General features: G+C 42.2%; 2 protein-coding genes across 2 annotated transcripts; one reads left to right on the plus strand and one right to left on the minus strand.

The window, feature by feature from the left end:
- Nucleotides 1-244: 244 nt before the first annotated feature.
- LOC139646937 (cilia- and flagella-associated protein 69-like) lies at nt 245-12,760 on the minus strand. The gene is made up of 23 exons (XM_071522736.1): nt 12,671-12,760; nt 12,440-12,499; nt 12,272-12,337; nt 11,780-11,889; nt 11,627-11,703; nt 10,890-10,988; nt 9,877-10,029; nt 9,456-9,633; nt 8,983-9,106; nt 8,775-8,823; nt 8,552-8,673; nt 8,207-8,438; nt 7,472-7,636; nt 7,212-7,327; nt 6,745-6,863; nt 6,054-6,135; nt 5,494-5,686; nt 4,717-4,854; nt 4,070-4,146; nt 3,602-3,799; nt 1,087-1,173; nt 884-937; nt 245-379 (listed from the first exon to the last, which is right to left on the minus strand). The coding sequence occupies exons 1-23, from the start codon at nt 12,758-12,760 to the stop codon at nt 245-247; spliced, it is 2,724 nt and encodes a 907-aa protein (XP_071378837.1).
- A 330-nt stretch (nt 12,761-13,090) lies between these two features.
- Nucleotides 13,091-24,670, plus strand: LOC139646943 (lysine-specific histone demethylase 2-like). Its single transcript, XM_071522744.1, has 21 exons — nt 13,091-13,226; nt 13,728-13,870; nt 13,965-14,086; nt 14,179-14,268; nt 14,494-14,605; nt 14,834-14,947; nt 15,034-15,072; nt 15,435-15,627; nt 16,427-16,611; nt 16,851-17,021; nt 17,155-17,229; nt 17,928-18,062; nt 18,306-18,477; nt 19,182-19,309; nt 19,897-20,028; nt 20,132-20,206; nt 21,006-21,122; nt 21,441-21,566; nt 21,902-22,024; nt 22,416-22,568; nt 23,291-24,670. The coding sequence occupies exons 1-21, from the start codon at nt 13,211-13,213 to the stop codon at nt 23,372-23,374; spliced, it is 2,505 nt and encodes an 834-aa protein (XP_071378845.1). The 5' UTR covers nt 13,091-13,210; the 3' UTR covers nt 23,375-24,670.
- Nucleotides 24,671-24,840: the final 170 nt, after the last annotated feature.

Below are 24,840 nucleotides of genomic sequence, written 5' to 3' on the forward strand. Positions count from 1 at the left end.
TTCCATGCAGTCTGATACTTAATTTATAATGTATAACATGAATTTACATCACAGAGATTTACATCAGCTTAGAAAGGTGGTTAAACTGTATTTCACAAAATAACAAAGGAGGATAATCTGGTTTTTGGTGTTTTATCCTCCACTACATCCCTGAATATTCATCTTTACATCCAGCAAACGTAAAGCTACGTCGCACAACGGCAAGCAAATGGAAGAACGTTTCTATGTGTAAAGCTTTAAGGTTTTATTTGACTGAGACGGTGCTGAAGTACTCGGGGTCCTGAGCCTCCGGAGCCGCTGGCTTGATGGACGCTCTGGCCAGCGTCAGCTCAGCGCCTGCAGCTCCGCCCTCTGTGGTCAGCACTCGCCCGATGAAATGCTGAAACACACCGTGACACAGAACAACACCTTTAATAACACACACACACACACACACACACACACACACACACACACACACACACACACACACACACACACACACACACACACTGTGGCCTCATATTCTGAAATCTGTGATGTTCGTTCTTGATTTTCTCTCTAACTGTAATTATGTCTCCTGCTGTTCTGCACAGCGCTTTGTGATGAACAAGTGTGTTAAGAGCGCTTTATAAATAGATCTGAATTGATTTCAATAGCAGCGATAAGAGGATTAAAGGGGCAATAAGTCAGATTTTTAGCACAAACTACCTAGACTTGTGCAAGAGGAGAGAAATCCTATCAATGTTATTACAATTCCTAGTAGTCGCCAATAGAGGACGATAAAGCTCATAGATTACTTAGTGCCCCTGTACAGAAAAATAGGAATTTAACCACCTTATTGAACACTACATTTGATCAACTTTTGCTAAATCTGTGACACTGTTGTATATAAGTAAGAGACCTCTGCAGGCTGAAAAGTGGCGTTTGTTTTGGGTCTGGACGATTCAATGTATTTCTCCCTCTGTGATTTTGTCTCCTAGAGAAAAAAAAAACACAAGCAGGCAAAAAAGTCATAATTCTAATTAATCAAACTAGAAATGTAGTTATTATTCAAATTCATCCTTATGTTTTTGTGGTTGTATCTGTGGATCTGAGAGATAAAACCTGCAGGATCTTGTAATCTGAAGTCTTGGAAACGTAACGGTCCCACGACTTGGCTGTGAGCTCCTGCTGCTTCCAGTGGGACTTTATCTGTGACACAAAGAGCTTCAGTTCATCAAAACAATGGTTCTGCTGCACAGACATGGACCAAGTCAAGTCCTGCACAAAAAGTTATTTTCAATGAAGATATCCACTGAGAAAGAAATATTAGACAAACAGACCAGTATTTGATCACATCGACAATATCTGAGAGAGCGTAGTTTATGACAGTGAACATCCAAGCATGAAGCAAATGCACTGAACACTTTTTCAATCACAGGATTTTAACCATAATCAAAGTAAACAACCCAAAGGTCATTATTTCTTTTTAAAAAGGGTACAAATGTGCATCACCTGAGTACTAATGCCTGTGCACTGACAGAAAGGTTTTGTACAATTTAGTGTACATATACAAGAATGGAGACAAAGATGGGGAAATGGCTGGAACTCCCCATTGTATAACATATATTTCAACCAGACTTGGGTCTAATAGCAGCTGTAAATAACTAACATTTCAAGTAGGTTACAAATTAAAGAAAAGTTGACTAAACTGACTTTCATACTTTCCTGCGATAATCTAAACCAGTGGTTCTCAATGTGGGGCCCGGGGACCACCAGGGGTCCTTGAGGGAGTTTCAGGGGGTCCCCAGCAAATTGATGAATTGTTAAGCACTTCAGCATTTCATTTACAAGAAGTTAGAGAATGTAGAAGAATGACTATTTTGATCATAGTTTCACTGTTAACTCTCTACCTACAATACAGATAGTCATGGAATTCTGGACAAAATCATATTTAACAGTAAAAATATTCTCAGATTTGGGTCCGAGAGACAAAATCTCATCAAAAAGAGGTCTGTGGCTCTAATGTGGACTAAACTAGGGGTCCTTGATATGAAAAAGGTTGAGAATCACTGGTCTAAACTTTCTGAAACTTGTATTTTCCTATGTAATGAACCTCTCCCCATTCAGAAAGAAGGAGTCTAAAACAAATTGTAAGATGCTACATGATGCTGGTCTGATGTAAAAAACATGTGGACACCTCACCTGGTCTAATTTAAAGCACCATGTGGACACCTCACCTGGTCTGATGTAAATGAACATGTGAACACCTCACCTGGTCTGATGTAAAGGAACATGTGAACACCTCACCTGGTCTGATTTAGAGTAATATTTGGATACCTCACCTGGTCTGATGTAAAGGAACATGTGGACACCTCACCTGGTCTGACTTAGAGTAATATTTGGATACCTCACCTGGTCTGATGTAAAGGAACATGTGGACACCTCACCTGGTCTAATTTAAAGCACCATGTGGACACCTCACCTGGTCTGATTTAGAGTAATATTTGGACACCTCACCTGGTCTAATGTAAAGGAACATGTGGACACCTCACCTGGTCTGACTTAGAGTAATATTTGGACACCTCACCTGGTCTGATGTAAAGCACCATGTGGACACCTCACCTGGTCTGATTTAAAGCACCATGTAGACACCTCACCTGGTCTGATTTAAAGCACCATGTGGAGACCTCACCTGGTCTGATTTAAAGCACCATGTGGACACCTCACCTGGTCTGATTTAAAGCACCATGTGGACACCTCACCTGGTCTAATGTAAAGGAACATGTGGACACCTCACCTGGTCTGACTTAGAGTAATATTTGGACACCTCACCTGGTCTGATGTAAAGCACCATGTGGACACCTCACCTGGTCTGATTTAAAGCACCATGTGAACACCTCACCTGGTCTGATTTAGAGTAATATGTGGACACCTCAACTGGTCTGATTTAGAGTAATATGTGGACACCTCACCTGGTCTGATTTAGAGTAATATGTGGACACCTCACCTGGTCTGATTTAGAGTAATATGTGGACACCTCACCTGGTCTGATTTAGAGTAATATTTGGACACCTCACCTGGTCTAATGTAAAGGAACATGTGGACACCTCACCTGGTCTGACTTAGAGTAATATTTGGACACCTCACCTGGTCTGATGTAAAGCACCATGTGGACACCTCACCTGGTCTGATTTAAAGCACCATGTAGACACCTCACCTGGTCTGATTTAAAGCACCATGTGGACACCTCACCTGGTCTGATTTAAAGCACCATGTGGACACCTCACCTGGTCTGATTTAAAGCACCATGTGGACACCTCACCTGGTCTAATGTAAAGGAACATGTGGACACCTCACCTGGTCTGACTTAGAGTAATATTTGGACACCTCACCTGGTCTGATGTAAAGCACCATGTGGACACCTCACCTGGTCTGATTTAAAGCACCATGTGAACACCTCACCTGGTCTGATTTAGAGTAATATGTGGACACCTCAACTGGTCTGATTTAGAGTAATATGTGGACACCTCACCTGGTCTGATTTAGAGTAATATGTGGACACCTCACCTGGTCTGATTTAGAGTAATATGTGGACACCTCACCTGGTCTGATTTAGAGTAATATGTGGACACCTCACCTCTGTGTAGAGCAGCTTCTCCTGGCTGATGTCGTCCTGCTGCTGTCTCTGCAGGATGCTGCTCTGCTCTGCTGCCACTCTCCTGGCCGTGTCTTCTGCCATCTTACAGATGGAGTCCAGAGCCTGTTGGTCCGGAGAGACCGGCCGCACTCCGTCCAGAGCCAACTCCCTGCTGATCTCCTCCCACACCTCCCCCACCTGCAGTGCCACATTTTTACATTAACACATTATCTTATATTCAGCGGTGTGTTTTCTGTCCTCTCAAACAGAGGTCAAGTGTGTTAAAGTGAGACAGTGTGTGGAAGTCTTGTTCTTTTAATTTACCCTGTACATAAATTGTTTTTTGGCCTCTTGAATTAATACTTTTAGTCATTTCACATTTTCCCTCCCAGTGGTGACACTTCTCTTGCTGAATGACTGTCGAGGAAATAATAAAACTTCATTATGGAATAGCGAACACATTTCTACCTTAAAGTCCAGATATCTGTTGACGATGCTCAAGGTGACATAATCTTTTGTTGACAATCCAGGAAGGTCTTGAAAACCTGAGGGTGTAAAAGTAATGAAGTTTTGATAATATTATGCAGAAAGTTCAAGTCCCTTGAAGGCTTTTCCACATCTGGGCCAAACTGTATTTGCAAATTGTTCTTGGTGTTTGTTCTAACTAACTTAGACTACCAGATGGATGGAGTTTGCCTCATAGTGACACACAGAATTAGAGAATTAGAGAACACAGAAAAATAGAAAAGCATTTGAAAATCAATTTACTATTCAATACTTCACTATATATATATATATACTACACATTTGGGTGATTTACAACTTACCTGATCATGTGAATTGCCCTGGAATGCTTCTGTTTGATATCTTTGCAAAGTATCTTTTATCTTTTAATGTTTCTGTTTCTGTGTCTGCATGTTTAGTATTGTGTTTTTATACTTGCTACAGCACAAATCATGTATTTATGGGACAATAAAATTGTCTTGAACTTGAACTTGAAACCTCCACCAATGTGGTACTCCAAGGATGTTCAAACAAACACTTAAACATTAAAACACAATCATTTTTTACTAATACAATTTGAACCTGGCCTGCTGCCTTCATTGCTCCTTTACCTAGTTTGCAGAAGATGGAGTAAATCTTTGAGCGCAGGTTCTCTGACACATCCATCACCGCTGCACTGGGCCGGTCAGCGGGGAACGACAGCTGGGTGTCTGCCTCTTGGAAACAAGTGAGGATCGGCCTCTTGGGATCTTACAGTCAAACATGAAAAAGGAGAAAATTAAGAAGGAAAAAATACATAAATATGAGATCTATTGCGCAAAAGAAGAGTGGCATTGATCGAGATGACAAGATGTTACTGCCAAGCAGAAGAAGTTCTTATCACTCACTCCCAAGAGTGGAAGTAACTACGTACTCATGTGGCTGGGTAACCTTTTTGTGTACTTGTACTTTTTGAGTATTTTTAAGTCAGTAATTTTACTTTTACTTAGGTACATTTTTGCATAAGAATTGTACTTAGCTACATTTTAAATCACATCCGTTACAGAGGACAGATTTTGTGTTTCTCCATCAGCAACAGAAACTGGACCATCGTAAACTGACAAATTATAGAGCCATTCACAGTGAGAAGAGGAATCTGAGGATCTGATTGAGGATGGAGGGTGCCCACTTGAGAACCCCCACCTGTCAACCGTCTGCCACTCCCAGAAACAAGGCGAATCTCATGTAAGTGCTCACCACCTATTGGCACAAGGGATAGTTTAACATCACGTCCTGTGTTTTTTTGATTCTGATTCTGGCTTGACTTTTTTTTTGCATTTTATTTTGTTATCTCCAAATTTCCCAATTTAAAGAATCTTGTTTGAACTCGTCAGTGTCTGTGTACTGACCTGCGATGCCTCCATGTGTGTCCCTGCTGACTCCCAGCTCTGCCTCCTCCTCCCTCCACAGCAGCAGCAGCAGCCCGGGTGCTGTCCCGCCACGGCCGTCCCGCCAGCTCAGGATGTGAGACAGAGTCTTGGGGTTGTCACATAACTCCAGCAGGGTGGCGAGCACGACGCCGTGCACGCTCCTGGGGCTCGACTGAGACACAACCAACAACTCTGCATCACAACTTTGGGGATTACATTAACGTCTGTATGGATGTTGGCTGACAGCAAATCAGATTTCTCCTAGCTGAAAAGTTTCATTCCATAACAGTATATCCACCAATTGAAAAACAGCATACATAAATACATACAAGAATGACTGATGGGAAAAACATTTAAACTTTTTAAACAACAGCCGGTAACTTAAATGTTTACTTTTACAGATTGGATCATTTTTATTTTAGAGATATTATCTGATTAACCTTAGGTAATATTTATTTTTAAATCAACACATTCGGAATAGAACTGTCCAAATCTAAATGATGAACTTTCTACCACAGACAGGACCATCAGCTACTTACACTGAGTAAGTCGAGCAGAAGAAACGCTCCCTCTTTGGCCAGAAAGTAATCTTCTGTGGTGTAGCAGCCCACGATACAGGACCTGATGAGATGCAGAACACGGTTTTCAGTCACAGACAGGTGATCAAACCTTCTGAGCTGAAGAAAATCTGTGAGCATGTTCTGTCTGCCCGGTTGCTTTCCAAAGTATTCAAGACCCACTTTGTCATCCTGATAATTATAATGCTACGTGCTTCGTGGTTGAACCCCGATTTTGCCCTTAAATGTCCCCTTAAGTAGCTTTAGAGTTTAGAAAAAGCATTTTTTACATACTGTACATCAATGTCACATACATATTCTGTATCTGCTCATTCCAACGCTTCATTGAAGCTATGGCACACTTATATCAAATAAAATATTAAAACCCAAGACACCATTTTTTTATGGCTGAACCATTACATCAAATGGAAGAAATCAAGATGTCTTGTGCTTCATTTTATACACATTTCCCTGTAATTCAGCCTGACATATCTGGTATCTTTAGAAACCTTCGGATCTAGAATTTAAAATAAAGTTCTGTGGGTTTGAACAAAGCTTGGCAGCGCAACATGCATTTGTAATGACAGTGGGGTGGAAGAGGTTCATTTACCAAATTAATCAATTAATCACTCAATCTATCAATCAATCAATCAGCTGTGTTGTGTGAGCTGACCAGACACAGTCCACAGTGGACAGGATGAGCTTGTTGTGTCCCAGGCCGCTGTAGAACTTGTCAGGACTCATCTTCAGGAAGTGAACGGCCATCTCAACTCCCTCAGAGCCAAACAGCTCCTGCAGCACAACATCACAGGACAGACAGCAGCTGGAGGCGTCAGAGATATCAATGAATCCTGCTGGAAATGTCCAACCACTCATCTGAGAGTGAGAAGGCATCTAGCTGACACATTTAACCATATAGGAAGTATAGAAAAAAGACTGAATAGTTGTTTCACACCTGTAGCTCTGACTCAAAAACAGTACATTTATTTATATTTATTGGCCAAGTTGCATTCACCATTATATCAACAGCATCACTGTCTTAGGGTAACTTTTTTACTTATTATTCAGCATTTAAGCATACAATCTACACTTCATCTAATAGCCACAGTGCTGCAGTCAGGGTTGCGGTCTGGGCTCTACCTTCCTGTGCAGGTCGCTCTCACACAGCGCCGACAGGACCAGCTGAATATCTGACTTGATCTCCAAGGTGACAGCATCCTCCTCATCAGGGCTTCCTTCCATCTGCATCAAAATCCCTGAGAAAAGATTCATTGTTGGACATACAAGGTGACTAGAAGGAGAAATGTTTAATTTCTACTGTATACGCTGATATTGTGATGTGTCAATCAAGATACTGAAATGAACTCGGAGATTTATTATCTTTCCATCCCTCTGGTTACCTAGGAGCTGGTTGATGACGCCCTGATCGCAGAGGTCCTGGTTGATTGGTTCATTGCCCAGTGATGTCATGGACCTCAGCACCCTGATACAGTAACGCATCTGAGCCTTCTTACTGCCTCGCCCTCCGGTCCCGTGGAAGCTGTGACCCTGGCCGAAGTAAGCATCTATAATACAGGGGAAAGATCATGAGGTGGTGGAGGAAACCCTGACCGGTCCTTCCCATCTGTGGCTTATCTGTGCCTCACTACAGACGTGAGATCAGTTTGCTTTCCAATTAGACATATTCTTCGGTAGATTTTCTTCAGAATTCATAAAAACTTTCTAAAGAAATAAAGAAATTATTGAGAATGAAGGCTCTATCATTGTTGTGTGAAATAGAGTTTAATTTTGAAACTCAAACTGTGTCAAAGTCTGAACACTCTTTGGTTGGTTGTTGGATGTGTTTCAGTATGCTGAAGCACATTCTTTGATATCTTTGATGGATGTGGTGAAAAAGTCTTGCCTTTGAAAAGTGAGCTTGGAGACATGATGAAAGAAAATGATGAAACTCAAGGCCAAACGTATGACTGGCAGCCACTGGTTTGAGAATCTGTCAACCTGCATTTATTACAATTAAGTCTTTCAGTTTTGCATGTTTTTTATATCATTTAACTGATGCTGACAGCTGATCCGGGACAGTCTCTCTGCCCACTGGCTACCATCCAGCCTGTTGTTTGTCTTTCCCTCCTCCTCACCTTGCTCGGCGCACCAGTCCAGCAGCAGCAGCAGACAGGTGTTTCCCTGACAGCTCATGTAGTCGTCCAACATGAGCGGAGCGACGGTGGCCAGCGTGGCCAAGGCCTGCAGCTGCAGCTCCTCCTGCTGGGCGGAGGTCCAGTGACGCAAACCGGACTGAACCTCGGAAGAGACGGCAGGCGGCTTCACCAGCGTCAGCAGAGCCAGCAGCACTCGGCCCTCTTTAAACAGCTGGGACACAAAACCGTGGAGAGAACGTGTTGGGTGTTAGAAATATCACAGTGAGAAACATCCATCCAATGATTCAAACCATTACAGGAGCATCGATTTAACCTGCAACTGACCTGCAGAGCAGATAAGTCCTTTGACATGAAAACCACCAGATTTAACAGCAGCCTCTTCATTTCAAAGTCTTCATTGTTGTAGGTGAGCTTGAGGTTGCGGACCAAAGGGTTGTGACTTTTCACTAAAAGATAAATGAAGCCATGCTGTTATCATAAAAGTTGCTAGTAATCATAAATAATTCAATCATAATTGCTGAAATTCACGGGAAAAGAGTTGCCTCACGCTCTGGAAATGTGATGAAAACGATCAGCTGCTTGGCAAATAAACTCTCCTGAAAATCATAAACATGATGTCAAACACAGACTCAAGTGCAACATAATACAGTATATTAACATGCTGGGCATAGTTATGAGACTACAAATATAATCAGCAATAGGTTTATAGAGATTATCCTACTAATTTATTATTCAACAAACTGTATTCTACTCACAATGAGCGGGGATTTGGGGTTTTCAGCGATGAGAGTCGTGATGACGAGCAGGTCGTTTCTGAGCTGAAGGTCATAATGTCGGAAACCGTTCAGCAGCTGGTGGAGAAATGCTTCTTTCAAAGCTCTGTGAGACAAATGAACAGCGTTGTTTTAAAATCAGATATCCACCATTTTAAAAACTGACGCCTAATCTTACAAAATGATTGAAAGCAAAAAGGTATTACAAGTTATGACATTTCTTTAAGGGATAGAGGGTAATTTAAGTTCTTGATTCACATAATGATAACTTATTTGTACAAAGAAGAAAACCGGAAATAACTGAATTGATTAATTTCCGGTAATGTGTTTTTCCCTCCCAAAATGAATACAATTTTGATTCGGAGATGAACTCTTCAAATATTAATGAAACACTTAATGCTGCCCTGCTTCACAGATTCCCCTCATCAGTCATGTGAACAGTGTGAGGCACCTACAGCACACAGGCCAGGCTGCTGAGCTGAGCGGTGACCTCGTCCCGGCCACCGCGCTCCAGCAGGTTCCAGAGGATTTCGGAGGAGCGGAGCAGGACCTGACCGGACGGGTCGGGCTCGTTCATATGGAGGCAGATCCTCTCTGCTCCCTGAGCGTTCACTATTAAAGCACAGTTCACATCTGTGGTAGCAGAATGAAATGTGATTAATAAAACACAACCCATTGACCTGCTGACATTGAGACAAGGACACTTAAATCACTGTTGTGATTGTTGGTCTGATTGTTCTTTGGTAATGAGATGATTTATGCTCTCGAGAGCCGGCTACTTTATCTAATGAAGGAGGTAATCTGTTGGATTGACGTGTCCCCCCCCACCCCCCCCCACCCCCTGACCCCTTTAGATGCATAAAAGCAGTGAGTCACCAGAGGAGCTGGAGAGGATCTGAAGTGTCTGCAGGACCTGCAGCCGGACGGCAGGCTGGTTCTCCAGAATCACCATGGACAGAACCAGACTCTCAGCCAGGCCGCTGCGCTCCAGCAGCTGCAGCCTGAAGCCCGGACTGCTGGGCTGCAGCCCTGCAACACACACAGCGTGTTAACAGGAAACAAGTCCTTTACATCTGGATGAGTTTCTTATTCAATAAATTGTTTTTTACATTAACAGCCTGGGAAAAAGCAAAATGCCTCTTGATGGGGAATTGGGGGAAAGGGGAGGAAAACATAAAATAATAATCAAATAACAATAATCAAATACAAAACTACTACTACTACTGATGATAATAATAAATTAATAAAGGCAAGATAAGAGACAAGACTTGTATTTTGCAGCAGAAAACACAAAACAGTAATGCAACAACAATGACACCACTAAAAGCAATTAAAAAAATGAAAGAAAGAAAGAGAGAAAGACAGACAGAAAGAAAGAAAGAAAGACAGAAAGGAAGAAAGAAAGACAGAAAGGAAGACAGAAAGACGGAAAGGAAGAAAGAAAGAAAGAAAGAAAGAAAGACAGAAAGGAAGAAAGAAAGACAGAAAGGAAGAAAGACAGAAAGACAGAAAGGAAGAAAGAAAGACAGAAAGAAAGACAGAAAGGAAGAAAGAAAGACAGAAAGACGGAAAGGAAGAAAGAAAGAAAGACAGAAAGGAAGAAAGAAAGAAAGACAGAAAGGAAGAAAGAAAGAAAGACAGAGAGAAAGAAAAATGTAAGAAAAAGAAAGAAAGAAAGAAAGAAAGAAAGAAAGAAAGAAAGAAAGAAAGAAAGGAAGAAAGACAGAAAGAAAGACAGAAAGAAAGACAGAAAGAAAGACAGAAAGAAAGACAGAAAGGGAGACACCACCACAACAGCGATGAGAGCGTCTCACTCATTGAAAGTCTAGAGAATCTGTTGAGCGGCCTGGTGGCGGTGGCGGCCGGCTGCCTGGCGGGACGCTCCGTACCGTCTGACCGCCCACCGGGAGACACACAGCTGTAGAACGACTGGACGCTGTCGCAGATCTGCAGCCTCACTTCAGGACTGGACACCCGCATCAAACACCCTGCGGACACACACACACACACACACACACACACACACACACAGACACACACACGGGTGGAAGTGTCAAGTCCTGCATTAGTAGCCAGGGTCGGGGCTCAATTCATGAATGAACTCAATTCGAATTCAACTGAGGAACTGGGATTGGAATTTGACAAAAACCTACCGGAAACAGAAATGGAACTGAATTGGATGAAATTCTGTGAAATTCCATGATGTTTTGTTTTTTCTTACCTTGTCCTATTTATTTAATACTTTGAACTTGTTTGTAACTCGACATCATTGTAAATGAGGGCAACCTCAATGGTTATTCGAGTTTAAATAAAGGTTTGAAAATGAATGAAATGAGACATATCTGAGATTACACATAGTCTTATATATGATCAACACTGAATATCATCTATCATGTTAAAGCATCCTTTCAGCCGGTATTTGATGCAGAACATGTAATCGTAACACATACATTATGATTGAATGTATTTGATTTAACTTTTACAGTATTTGATTCATAATGCAAGACAAACTCTCTTAGAAGTGGAATTTCATGGAATTAAATTAAACTCCAGGAACTGAATTGGAATTTCCCATACATTCTCAATCCAGTTCATGAGTGACCCTGATAGTAACTGGGCTGTGTACCCATGTGAGAGATGAAGTCTTTGGCATCCTGAGCGTATGTCTGCTCATCTGATGTCTTCTCCTTCAGGAAGGGAAGCCTAGGATAGAGGTAGAGGAGCGTTTCAGTGTGATGGGATACAAATCAGTCTTGATTTTCAGTTCAGAGAGTCTCACCTGCAGATGCTGAGCGCGTCACACAGCACAGACTCATATTCGGGGTGCTCCTTCTCTCTCTCAGCACAGATGTTGAGGACTCTGGCGATGCCCGTCAGCTCCCTCAAAAGCTTGAAACGGTTTGTTCAGGAAGTTTTAACGTTCAGCAGAATGGTTTTGGTTTATACACCGACAAATCCCCAGGTGTGTCGGCGGAACTGACGGGGCAAAGAGCCACCGTGATAATCGGAGTTATTTCTGAGCAGGGAAAATGCTGACAGACAGGAGCGATGCAGCTGTAAATTGGGACCCGGGGAGCTTGGTTTAGCTCTCTGTGGACATTACCTCACAGAAAATCTATTTCCATCACTGCACCAGGGGACAGAAGTGAGGAACATCTGACAACCTGACGCACTGTAAGACATCTGAGAGAGTTTCTTTTGGAATGGAAGACCTTTTTTTTTTGGAAAGAACAAGTCATCAGTATAAGTCTGAATGTGGTGCAAAGGATACAAAGCCATTTTGGCATCTCTTCAACAGTTTCTTCAGTACAAAAAGGTGCCTCTCCTTCAAGGTAGCCTTTAGCAAAAAAACAACAGAAAATGTGATAATCATATAATTTAGGGACTAAAAACTCACATAATCAAGGAAAATGTCTCACAATGACATCTTAAAACTTACTGTCAAAGGATCTTCAAGAAGACGAATCACCTTACTGAGTTCAAGACATTTAGCGGTGACCTGTTGAAAACATAATATAATGAATCAATGGGAATGTGAATGCATGCAGAAGAAGAAACCAGCTACTACCTAGACTGTTTACAACACGAGTATCACTCAGCTGAAGGAACACAACATTAACTTATAAAAAACAATAAATAAACTCTCAAAGGAAAGAAAGACATTGTTTACCCCATGAATATGTTGCTCCTTGTGTGATGCCGTTTGTCTGATCACAGGAATCTCCGGTTTTCTTCTTGGCACAACTTTACTTGAATCCATTTGCAGCTGTCAGGGAAATTGTTGTCAAGACAGACTCAGAGGCAAGCATCGCAACTTCTTTAGCTTCACTTATTTTCTGCGTATTTGGTTCCAGCGGGTCGGTGGGTTGGTAAAAGTGATCGATCACGTTCAGTTACAAAAAAAAGCATCTCAAAACATAGCGTTAATCGTCCAAAATCTTCCTCTTGGCCCCTTTTATGCTGGCCAGCTGTGAGCGCGTACACCCGTTGCTATGGTTATACTCTTGTACGGCGAGCAGCAGACGTCAAAACTAATCCTGAACGGAACGCCTATTTCCTCTTCAAAACCGGAAGTGGGGCTCTGGTGACAACAGCGCATTGATTTCCCCCCACAACAATAAAGGGGCGACGACTTTAACAATAAAAGCTTCACATAAACCAATAAAAACGACAATAAATCCTGAGTCGCCGAGAAAGAACGCAGTCCGCCATGCTGACGGACGCAGGTCAGTGTTCACAACACGCTAACGTTAACGTTACTGCTGTTTGCGACATGCTTCACCTGACAGTCTGGTACTGTTTGGCCGGGTCGGAGAGCTTGCTGCTGTCTTATTTCGCCATCAGCCGTTTCTTTTGCTGTGTATGAACACTACTGCAGCTCGTGCCTCATTAGCTATCAGCAGTTTGTTTGTAAAATGTTCAGTGGCTGTGGGTTATACTTGCACTTCATGTTGTCTGTCTTAAAGGGCCATGTCAGTCATAACAAAGGCCCCATGTGAAGTAAACCTGCACTGCATTATCCAGTCTTGAGAGTGTTCACAATATATTGGTATTCTGTTCCATCACCACATAGCCATCTTGGTAGGAAAACAACAGGTGATTGCAATGCATTAACAGGTGATTATAGTCGAAAAAGCCAGTGAGCTGTGTGTATGGTGAAGCACCATATTGGTAGGACATGCATGTGACATAATGGGAATACTATGAGTGCTGTGTTCAATGTGCAGACTATCCTGGGAACGCCTCTGGAGCCCGGCGGGCCAAGAAGCGGAGCTCAGGAGAGTCACCAGGAGACGGGCAGTCCCTCCGCTCCTCCGGCAGGCAGGTCAACGTCCGGGTGAAGAGAACCAACAACCCTCCACCTGGACAGGTAACCTACAGCAGCCGTGTTCAGCTTCTGGTTACAAACATTTCACACTGTGATAATTTGGGCTGTTGTGATGACACGTTCCGCTGGATTCCAGAGCAAAAGAAAAGCCACGGACACGGAGGAAGAAGATGACCAGTCTGAGAAGAAGTACAGGAAGTGTGAGAAAGCTGGATGCTCTGCCACATACCCCGTTTGTTTCGCCAGCGCATCTGAAAGGTGACACGTTTCCTCCTCCAACAGAGTCAGACCGGGACAGAGTGAAGTAGAACCCAATTCCTGTGTGTCTCAACTCTCCCGTCTGTTCTCAGGTGTGCTAAAAACGGATACACGTCTCGCTGGTATCACCTGTCATGTGGGGAGCACTTTTGCAACGAATGTTTTGATCACTACTACAGAAGGTAAAATACATTAGGAGTGAGTCACTGCACACATACCCTTGATGCACCACTGCGTTATTCAATATATTAAAAAAAGAAAATGTGTTTCAGGATGTACTTTTGTCATGGTGACATTGATTAAAGTACGACTGCATCAAGGCCACGAGTCTGCAGCAACTCCTTCAAAATAAAGGTTTTATCTGAATCTAACTATATCCATTTTGATTCCTTTTCTTGCCATGCCAGCCACAAAGATGGATACGAGACCTATGCATCCTGGAAGAAGGTGTGGACTAGTAATGGGAAAAGTGAGCCAAGTCTTAAAGCTTTCATGGCAGATCAGCAGCTGCCGTTCTGGGTAAGTGACACTTTCCTGACTCCTTAAGCTCTCTATATCGCAAAGAAAGCAGTTGAAGAGTTTCATTCCAAAAAGAGTATGAAAGTGAAGCAATTATGGGTTAGTATTGAAGTTAGGAGTCATGTTTTGTGAGGGCAGAATCATTTATGTTTTTCAAATATTGCCTGATGAATTTCAGCCTGATGAATGAACCCCTTCAGTCATTACTGTGACCTCTGTGCTTTTCAGGTTCAGTGTACTAAACCAGACTGTAGGAAGTGGCGTCAGCTGACCAAGGAGATCCAGCTCACTACTTCCTTAGCAACAACATATCGCTGTGGCATGAAGTTCAACAATATCAAGGTAAACAGAAAACAGGCTCAACCAGACCAAGAATCAACCAGCCGTTCATCAAATGATGTTTGATGTCTTGTGTTTTATGTGTACAGAGTGAGGGACCAGACCAGTGCTCCCAACCTGAGGACTTGGTAAGTTGGTGAGGTGGTTATGAATGAACAGGTCACTCTCTGATTTGTCTGATTGTCATTTGTGATCTGTTGAAATGTATTATTCAATCTCTGTTCAACTAGGTTTAACCATAAGTAGGTAGGCTATGGGGAATATGACTCTCTTTTTCCATGGGAAACCTGGCAAAGCTGACCACAAATGCAGTTCATGATAAATAATACAGAATTTTGAGAGATGGAGAGGGAGAGGAAACACCGTCCAACTTAATCAAAGCGTCAGTAATTTCCAAAATGTATGCATACGTGCACGTGTGCCATTGAAAGATACTACTATAATTTGTATCCTCTTGTGTTTTTAATTCCAAGCCGTTTCGTTCGCACAGAGAGTGGCCGAGGTGATCGACAGCTGGTGGCACTCCATGCTGATTCTGCCCCCGCTGTTTAAAGACAGTCCCGCCAGCCCGTTCCTCGCCGCCTACTATCCCGACTGCGTGGGCATGAGTCCCTCCGGTTCGCCCAGTAACGTTTCTCTGACCGAGCTGCGGGCAGAACACTGCAGAGCCGTCCAGCCTCAGAGTAAGTCTGTGTCTGTGGGAGAAATGGTTTGTATGTCTGTACTGTGAAATACAGAGGGATGTGTGACAGAGATGTGGGACTAAGCAGGAGTAATGCACTAGTGAGGTACATATTCATCCCCAGGCTCGGCGATACTCATCCAGACCACATAGTTTTTAGATGTCTGTAAATAAGATCTTAACATCTATATTGTGTTTTTGTCGTAGCCAGTCATACTCAGAGGTCACAGTTTTAATTGCTTGAGACTTGACTTTGATGCATGAAGAGAAGACTTGAGACTTGACTTGACTTGGGTTCTGGTGACTTGGGACTTGACTTTGACTTGTACTTTGATGACTTGAAAAGGTTTCTGACGTCTTGACAAAAAGATCTTGTGTTTGTGGAAATGACTTGAATTGAAAGTTGTTTTCTGAATTGGTATGGAATTATTTAATTAATTGAAGCTGAAATGGATTATAGAAATCAAATTCATGATGCCCTTACCGAGTTTTTATCCAATTAAAACAATATCGCAAAAGTCTTAGATATTTTGATTTCTTTAAGATATTAAATTGATACTGGACTACATTTAGACTTGAGACTTGTGCCTCAAGACTTGAGACTGACTTGGGACTCGAGGAATGTTGGCTTGGTCACACCTCTGGTCATAATGCAAGCCTTAACTTTGAAATACTAACGGGCCTGAAGACAAACTGATATGCTAGGTAGCTGTGCCCCGCAATTATCCAGATGACCCATGTGTATTTGTATTGTATTGTATTGTATTCATAACTACAGTATTCACGCTTGTTTTCCTCAGTTGCAGGCCTGTGTCCGTACTTCCAGCCCTTCTACCAGCCTAATGAGTGTGGCAAGGCTCTGTGTGTGCGGCCGGATATGATGGAGCTGGATGAGCTGTACGAGTTTCCAGAGTTTTCCCGTGACCCCACCATGTATCTGGCTCTGCGCAACCTCATTCTGGCCTCCTGGCACAGAGACTGTAAGGTACGCTGCGGACTGTTAACAGTGACTCCCAAACACTGCAGGCATTGCACGTTCGGTGCATTTGAATATAGTTTTGAGTTTTGAACTTGAAATAAAACTTGCTACTTGTGTTTTACTTCCTTTCTATAACTGATCTTCTACACCTCTAAAAAGTGATCCTAAGACACCAGAAAAGTAAAAACAAACAAACATTAAAAGAGGTGAATAATGCCTTTTCTTTCTTTTTTCTTTTTTTAAAGGAGGTGCTGACTCCCCAGAAGTGTGCGCCCCACATCATCGTGCGGGGCTTGGTGCGTGTGCGCTGTGTGCAGGAGATGGACCGGGTGCTGCACTTCATGACCAGGAAGGGCCTGATCAACACCGGTGTGCTGGCAGTCAAACAGCCTCTGCTCCCTGAAAGATACCGTTCTGTGAGTGTGTACTCGTCTCGACTCGATCATGACACCATTTGACGGGAGCAGTAAACTTCCATTTCTGTCAGTTTTTTTTTATTGATTTGCCCAGGTCTTCACTGCAGCTTATGTTTTTTTACTGTCTTTGCAGAAGAATGTTATCGTCATTGGTGCTGGGGCTTCAGGCCTGGCTGCTGCACGGCAGCTGCAAAACTTTGGCACTCAGGTAACGTTTTATAGCTTATAGCTTAAGGCCAATTTATACTTCTGTGTCGAAGTGTTGCTGTAGCTACGCCGTAGGTTACGTGCACCTCTCCAAAAATGTAACTGTGCATAGGGTGAGGCAAGACCGCAAAACAAATGTGATTGGTCCGCTTCTTATTTCCTCCTGTATCCAAACCCAAACAGAAGCAGATCAGAAAACACGGAGGCTTCGTACTAAAATATGAGCAAATATACTTATCAAACAGAGGGAATTAGAAATAAAGGCCTGTCTCTAATATAAGCTTGCTTCCAATAAAGGCCTGGTAGCCTGTGCAGTTGAGGTAAATAAAGGCCCGGGCCAATATTAGAGGAAATACGGTATGTTCATTTGTAGGACACCTCATCTCTGAATTATAAAGACTACCAGATGTCCCTGAATTTGTGGTGAGAAATATCCCAAAACATGTGCTTCAGAGAATGTAAACACTACAATTTCTTCTGTTATTACTTCCGAGCTAACAAAGCACAACGCTGCCATCTAGTGTTTCGGTGGTGTACGCTCAGAATCACCAACGCAGAACTATAAATACTCGCACCGCCGTAGACACCTGCGGCGTAGCAATGCGAGCAATTCGAGGCAGAAGTATATCTTGGCCTTTTATGGCTTGATGCTCTATCACAGAGTCGCCCCTTTACGCTGTTTACTTCACTGGTTTACAGGTGGTGGTGCTGGAAGCGAGGGAGAGAATCGGAGGCCGGGTGTGGGATGACACTTCACTGGGTGTCACTGTGGGTCGAGGAGCTCAGATTGTCAATGGCTGTGTAAACAACCCCATCGCCCTGATGTGTGAGCAGGTAAGAATTTTTATCTTTTATCTACTTAAAATGAAAAACTAACTTTCACCTGGCTAAATCTTTGCGCCAGGGTTCGATGTTAAGTCACTAAACAGAAAACAATTCTTCATACTTCTCAAAAACACCCATATTTTACTTTAGAACCTATAGCTGATCACAAGTCTGTGTTGCCAGAACGTAGACTGACTCCAGGATTTGTGTTTCTTTTTAAACGGCTTCGTAACTCATCTCTCCTGTGTGCAGCTGGGTGTCAAGATGCACAAGCTGGGAGAGAGGTGCGACCTGTTCCAGGAGGGCGGACGGGTTACCGACCCGGCCATCGACAAGCGCATGGACTTCCACTTCAACGCCATCCTGGATGTGGTGTCCGAGTGGAGGAAGGACAAGTCGCAGAACCAGGACACGCCGCTGGGAGGTGTGACGCTGTTTTTTTTACTAAACAAACGATGAGTCTTTTCACCCAGACAAGGTCCAGATTCACTTAAGATTGCATTGTAAGGGTGATCTGTGCATTTTCTAGCTTAGTTGTTCTTCATAGTTGAGATAAGAGTGCAGAGTTTTCGTCTTTTATTCCCTCAGAAATTTACGCAAATCAAATTGTGGTGCAAACAGGCCTTTGAAAAGACCACAGTGCAAACAAATAGCCCACTTCATCACCAACTGCAAGTGAAGAGGCTTTATTTTTTTGACCGATGCTATTAGGCATCTTTTCCACTCATTGTGCATGATCAGTGAATAGCATGGTGTTCTGATTTGGTCATTTTGGTGATATAGTGCGTGCTCTTCCCTGTGTAAACCTTCAGTGAATCTTGGCATCAGTATATTTTCGGCAGAAATGGCAAAGGAGTATCATTTCTCCTTTTATTTATTGTATTGTGTCACATTTTAACCAACCTGTGACGCCAAAGGCAAATTTCCACTGCGGTGGATAATAAAGTTCTAGTCTCTTCTATTCTATTCCTGGGAAACCCCAGTTACTCTAGTGGAAGCGCTCTGTGGCAGAGAGTTGCAGACTGTGTAAAAAAAAAAAAACTTTCCCCAGATAAATAAATGTACAGAAAAAATATGTGACAGTTGAGCGACATTATTTGTTTATTTGTATGCATTTTACCTCTACAGAAAAAGTCCAGGAGGTCTACAAGAACTTTCTTCAGGAGTCGGGGATCCAGTTCAGTGAGTTGGAGGAGAAAGTGCTTCAGTTCCATCTCAGCAACCTGGAGTACGCCTGTGGAAGCACTTTAGACCAGGTCTGAAACACTAAAACCATAAGATCCATCTGTTGTGTCTGTCTGCCTGGGTCTATTTTCAGTTATTTTTCATTGAGTGCCTGTATACGGGACAAGTCTGATGAAGCGTCCATTGCCACCAGAGTTTTATCTGTTTTGACTGATAGAAAGTTCAAGCAGTTTTCCCTTTTTGGAAGTACATCGAGTACATCGAGAATTTCGTCACCACCCATTTAACTAATAGCTAATCAAGGAAGCTTTCTTCTAATTTGTTTAGGGGAAGAGATACTGATGACATTGTATGTGTCTGTGTGTTGAGGTGGGGCGTTAGTGTGCTGGAAAATCCCCCTTGTTTTAAAAAGTCACAGTCAGCAGGACAGGGGGTGACACAGGCTGCAGCAGCACCTTGGGGTGTCTCTAGGGGAAACCGTGCGAAATCACAGGTTTTATTCCAAAACAAACCAGCAGACAGTGAAACTCCCAAGTCCACTCTGTCAGTTTTGCGACAGATTTATCTGGCTGCCCCCTAAGTATTTGTAGTTGTTGATATTGTGCCTTTTTAGAGAGTTGGGACAAATACATTAGTGTGTGTTTCTTTGTTTTTGTAGGTGTCAGCAAGATCCTGGGACCACAACGAGTTTTTTGCCCAGTTCTCAGGAGACCACACTTTACTCAGCAAGGGCTACTCTCTCCTGCTCCACAAACTGGCCGAGGGCCTCGACATCCGCACCAAGTGTCCGGTTCGTCACTTCACCTTTTATTAATTCCATCTGTTACTTTTACCTTTTGTTTCCCACTAAGTTGGTTACACAGATAAATACTTACTTTGTTTTTCCATTTTAGGTTCAGGCCATTGACTACTCAGGTGACGTCGTCAAAGTTACTTCCTCCAGTGGGTCACAGTGGACGGCACAGAAGGTAAAGACGTCAAGTTAAAAAGTTCAGCCGTCTGATTGGATTAAATTATTACAGTGAAGAGCATCCAAACATCAGCAGCTTGCTCAGATACTTTAGAGCAGTGGTTCTCAACGTGGGGTCCAGGGACCACCAGGGGTCCTTGAGGCGGTTCCAGGGGGTCCCCAGCAAATTGATGAAGTGTTAAACTTCACCATTATTTAATTAACAAGAAGAACACAATTAGAGAATGCAGAAGAATTACTATTTTGATTTTAGTTTCACTGTTATCTCTCAACCTACAATACAGACGGTCATGGAATTCTGGATAAAATCATATCTAACAATAAAAATATTCTCAGATTTGGGTCCAAGAGATACAATCTCATGAAATGGGGGGGGTCCATTGCTCTAATATGCACTAAATTAGGGTCCTTGATATGAAAAAGGTTGAGAATGACTGCTTTAGAGAGTTTGAAGATGTTGGATGTGCTTGAAAGAGGATGAAGGAGGCTGACTGAATGATTGTTTTAATACTGTATATCAGGATGCCATCTTCATGCACCTGATATAATTAAAACAAAATGAAGAGTGAGATATCTACCATTTATAAAACTGACTCCTTGTGCTACAACATGATTTCTATCAGAGCTTTACCTACAAAACAGTATCGTTCCAGAGAATATTATCTGTATTTTGAAATGTTTAACGTTCAACATGAGTTGGCCATTTCTTGATGTAATAGCATGTTGGAACTGTTCAGTACTGATTGTCATGGTGTAGCGTTATTCAGTTTCATTTTAATATCCTTCCCCTTTTTTAGGTTCTCGTTACAGTCCCGTTGACTTTACTTCAGAAGAACGTGATTCAGTTCAACCCTCCACTTCCCGAAAGGAAGCTGAAAGCGATCCATAGTCTTGGAGCAGGTATCATAGAAAAGGTAAGGGATGCAAGAGTAAAATTATTATAATATTTTATATTGGGGCTCCATGGCCAAGTGCTGGTGAATTGTGGCTGTTAAATGTATCTACTTTATCAGCTACTTGTGTAGGTAACCAAATATTGGTAAGAGGTCCTGATCTATTCTAAAGGGAAAATACTGGAAGTGGATAGAGAATTTGGGGATTTTGCAACCAGTGTGGCCTGCTGACTAAATAGAGATATTTGTTTGCTTGTTGGTTTATCCTGGGGTGGAATTCAATAAATTAGTTAGTTCCCTGTCTTAATCACTAAAATATGGTTTTAAACCTTCCTGCAGATTGCACTGCAGTTCCCATACAGATTCTGGGACAACAAAATCCAAGGGGCGGACTACTTCGGTCACATCCCCCCCGGTCCTGACAAGAGGGGCATGTTTGGGGTCTTCTACGACATGGACCCACAGGTGTGTGTCAGGCATTTTACCCACCAGGTTAGCGAGGGAGCACCAGCCTAATACTTGATGATTTTGAGTCGAATCCTCTCCTGACTGAAATGACACTAAAGGTAGCTGTTGCCACCAGGGGAAAGAAATATGAATTTTTGACCTCAGACAGCTAGCTTAGCTGGAAGGAGAATGAAGGAGAATGCTGTTTTTGTTTTAAAAAAACACAGGAGGAGATTTGGGTGTTATCAGCAGCATGAGATACAGAAATAGCAGAAAAATGTAGCGATGCAATTCAAAAAAATATGACTGGATTCACATTTTGACATCACATAATTCTCTGTGTTGGTCTTTAGGGGAAGCAGTCGGTGCTCATGTCTGTCATCACCGGTGATGCCGTACCTGCCGTCCGCGACATGGAGGACAAGGAGGTGGCAGACGAGTGCATGAAGGTCCTGCGTGAACTCTTCAAGGAACAGGTAACGACATCACATCCTGCAGAGAAGTCATCCACATCTACATTCACATTGGGGTGCAAGGTACAAAGTCACAACGGCTAATAGATAATCCATGCACACAATTTTTAAATCCACAGCCCATTTTCTATTTATTTGTACATCCATCTTAAGGTAGCTAATTCTTCATGCCCATTTTATAGACTTGCTTTTATGTAATGTTTTGCGGTTGTTTGGTGTTGTTTCTTGTGTTTTTTTTTATTTTTAAACCATCTATTTTGAATGCATTTCCCAATTTTTATCTCCTTTTTTAATTTATAAATTTTTACTTTTTATCCCTGCATTTTGTAAAGCACTTTGTAAACACAGATTTCTATTCTAATTGTTATTATTGTTGCCTCTCTGTCTTCGATAGGAAGTCCCAGACCCGTCGAGTTTCTTCGTGACACATTGGAGCAAAGACATGTGGTCCCAGATGTCCTACAGCTTTGTGAAGACGGGGGGCAGCGGAGAGGCGTACGACATCCTGGCCGAAGACGTGCAGGGGAAAGTGTTCTTCGCTGGAGAGGTACGACTGCTTTCATCGTTCAAATCAAGCGCGCCCTGAAATGTCTATCAGGGCCATTCATGAACGGAAGTGAGGATGCATGCATGGTGAAGTCCAATTCAGTTCCTGGAGTTGGAATTGGAGTGTGAATGTCACCCAGCTCTAAGGAAACAGAATGTGAATTGAATTGGAATCACAGGAGACAGAATTTAATTCCACTAAATTCCATAAAATTCAACTTCTAAAGAGAGTTTGTCTCGACTCGCTAAACATTATAAATCAAATATTATGAATCAAATAAAAGCCAGTTCAACAAATCAAACACATTCAATCATAATGTATTCATCACGATTACATGTTGTGCATCAAATACCACCTGAAATGAACCTTTAAAATGTTATGATATTCAGTATTGATAATATATAACACTATGTGTAATCTCAGATATGTGGTGAGAAAAAAACTAAAACAAAACATTGAATTTCACAGAATTTCATTGAATTAAATTGAACTTCCTGAAATTACAATTCAATACCAATTCTGTTTCCTATTCCTCAGTTGAATTTGAATTGAGTTCATTCATGAATTGACCCCGTCCCTGAAATCTTATTTAAAAATCTGAATTGATTTGAGCAGTTGGTCAGTGTTTTGGACCTTTTGTTACGAACAGCCATCAGAACGAAGGCTTTGTATCTGATTCCTCTTTTTCATGCGTGTGTTGTGATCTGTGTTTCTGTCTCCAGGCCACCAACAGACACTTCCCTCAGACTGTGACGGGCGCTTACCTGAGCGGGGTCCGAGAAGCCAGCAAGATGGCCGCCATGTGAACTCCGTCCCCAGAGAGAGAGAGAGAGAGAGAGAGAGAGAGAGAGAGAGAGAGAGAGAGAGAGCGCTCCAAACACCAGCATGGACCCGCGGGTGACACAGAACAACGTTGTCGGACATTTGGTCAGCCTGGACCGAGTTGCTTGGATCGCTCCACTTGAAATTCACTGTACTGTGATGTGAACTGATCAGCGAGACGACCTCTGCCGCTTTCCGGCAGCAGTGTCACGCAGGGCTTACGGGGGCGAGCTCCAGATGTGTAACACAGGAGTTAAAGCGCTTTTATTTGGATCAGACTGTAAAAAACATTTTTGTTGTTGACAAAAGCATAGACCGTGGTGCGTTGAGTGAAATTGAGACGTGAATAACGGATAAGCCCTGCCTGGGTCTGCTGTGCTGGAAAGCAGTCTGATGGTTTCTTGGATTTGGTCTGCTAAGCACTTCTGTGGATGAAATGGTCAGAAATTTTCCGTTTGAGAAATTTAGGATGCATGAAACATTGGTAAACTCTCACTTATTCATTGATTAAATTGAATAATAAGATTTAATCTCCAAGGATTATGTTTTAAAAGATTAAGTCTTAACAATATTTTTTTTTTTAAATGACATTTTCTTTTTTGAGAGGTCCATGCCAATGTTTTACACACCTATAATGAAACTGCATTGTACTGTAGAATATGTGATTGATGTGTTGGTACAAATTGTGAACTGAAATGGCCGGAAGGTTAGAGATAGTAGTATTTCTGCGACAGCACTTTTTTGATTTAGAATGGCTCTTTGATTTAAACAGTAAAAAAAAATAAAATAAGTTGTTGACAAGTTGGCTTCCCTGTAGGACTGATTATGATCAGAAGACACCAAACTGTCCACTCACTTTCTCAGGGATGTGATCAGGAAACACCAAGTAGCAGGAAATCATGGACGAAAATCAGGTGATTAGGAAATTCTGAAGAGGCTTGGAGTACTGTGTTTAAAAAAAAAAAAAAAAACAACCACCACCAAACAAACAAAAAAACTCAGCTGAAAACTTTGAAAAAAAAATCACATCCCTGTTTCTAATTGTGTTGGTTCCTGAACAGTTATGTTCCCATGCGTCTGGATAGGGGAATGGCATAATAATGTCCTCATTTTCTTTGAATCATGTTAACTAATGAAGCTTTATTTGTAGGTTCCCATGTCTCTTGATGGTGTTTACCTTATTTCTGAGGGTCAGTACATCTAGACAACCATGTCCTGTCTGTCAAACGTTACACTGCTTGAATATTTATCCTGTGCGTGTGTAATAAAGCAAGCTATTAACTGCCATACTGGTGTCTCGCCTGTGTAAGGGAGTGATGTACTGGTAAATGCATCACAACTACCATTATAAACAACAAACATTTCATTTTCAGATGAGTATTAGGTTTTTACATCAGCTTGATATTTACTATGATGAAGATTTGTGTCAGCCTAAAAACTCTATTCTGTA

This window comes from Centroberyx affinis, unplaced genomic scaffold, assembly GCF_046629955.1.
Source record: "Centroberyx affinis isolate AG114_WGS23_722 - 3 ecotype Tasmania unplaced genomic scaffold, CSIRO-AGI_Caff_v1 ptg001025l_1, whole genome shotgun sequence".
Classification (NCBI taxonomy): Eukaryota; Metazoa; Chordata; class Actinopteri; order Beryciformes; family Berycidae; genus Centroberyx; species Centroberyx affinis.

Excerpts from the sequence above, each read along its gene's own strand:
- LOC139646937 (XM_071522736.1), bottom strand. The coding sequence starts at position 12,760 with ATGGATTCAAGTAAAGTTGTGCCAAGAAGAAAACCGGAGATTCCTGTG. Across the intron at positions 8,439-8,551 it reads AGGACTTATCTGCTCTGCAG|CTGTTTAAAGAGGGCCGAGT; the intron begins GTCAGTTGCAGG and ends TTTGTGTCCCAG. Across the intron at positions 6,136-6,744 it reads TCCACTGTGGACTGTGTCTG|GTCCTGTATCGTGGGCTGCT; the intron begins GTCAGCTCACAC and ends GCATCTCATCAG.
- LOC139646943 (XM_071522744.1), top strand. Across the intron at positions 14,948-15,033 it reads TGAAGTTCAACAATATCAAG|AGTGAGGGACCAGACCAGTG; the intron begins GTAAACAGAAAA and ends TTATGTGTACAG. Across the intron at positions 19,310-19,896 it reads GTGGAAGCACTTTAGACCAG|GTGTCAGCAAGATCCTGGGA; the intron begins GTCTGAAACACT and ends TTGTTTTTGTAG.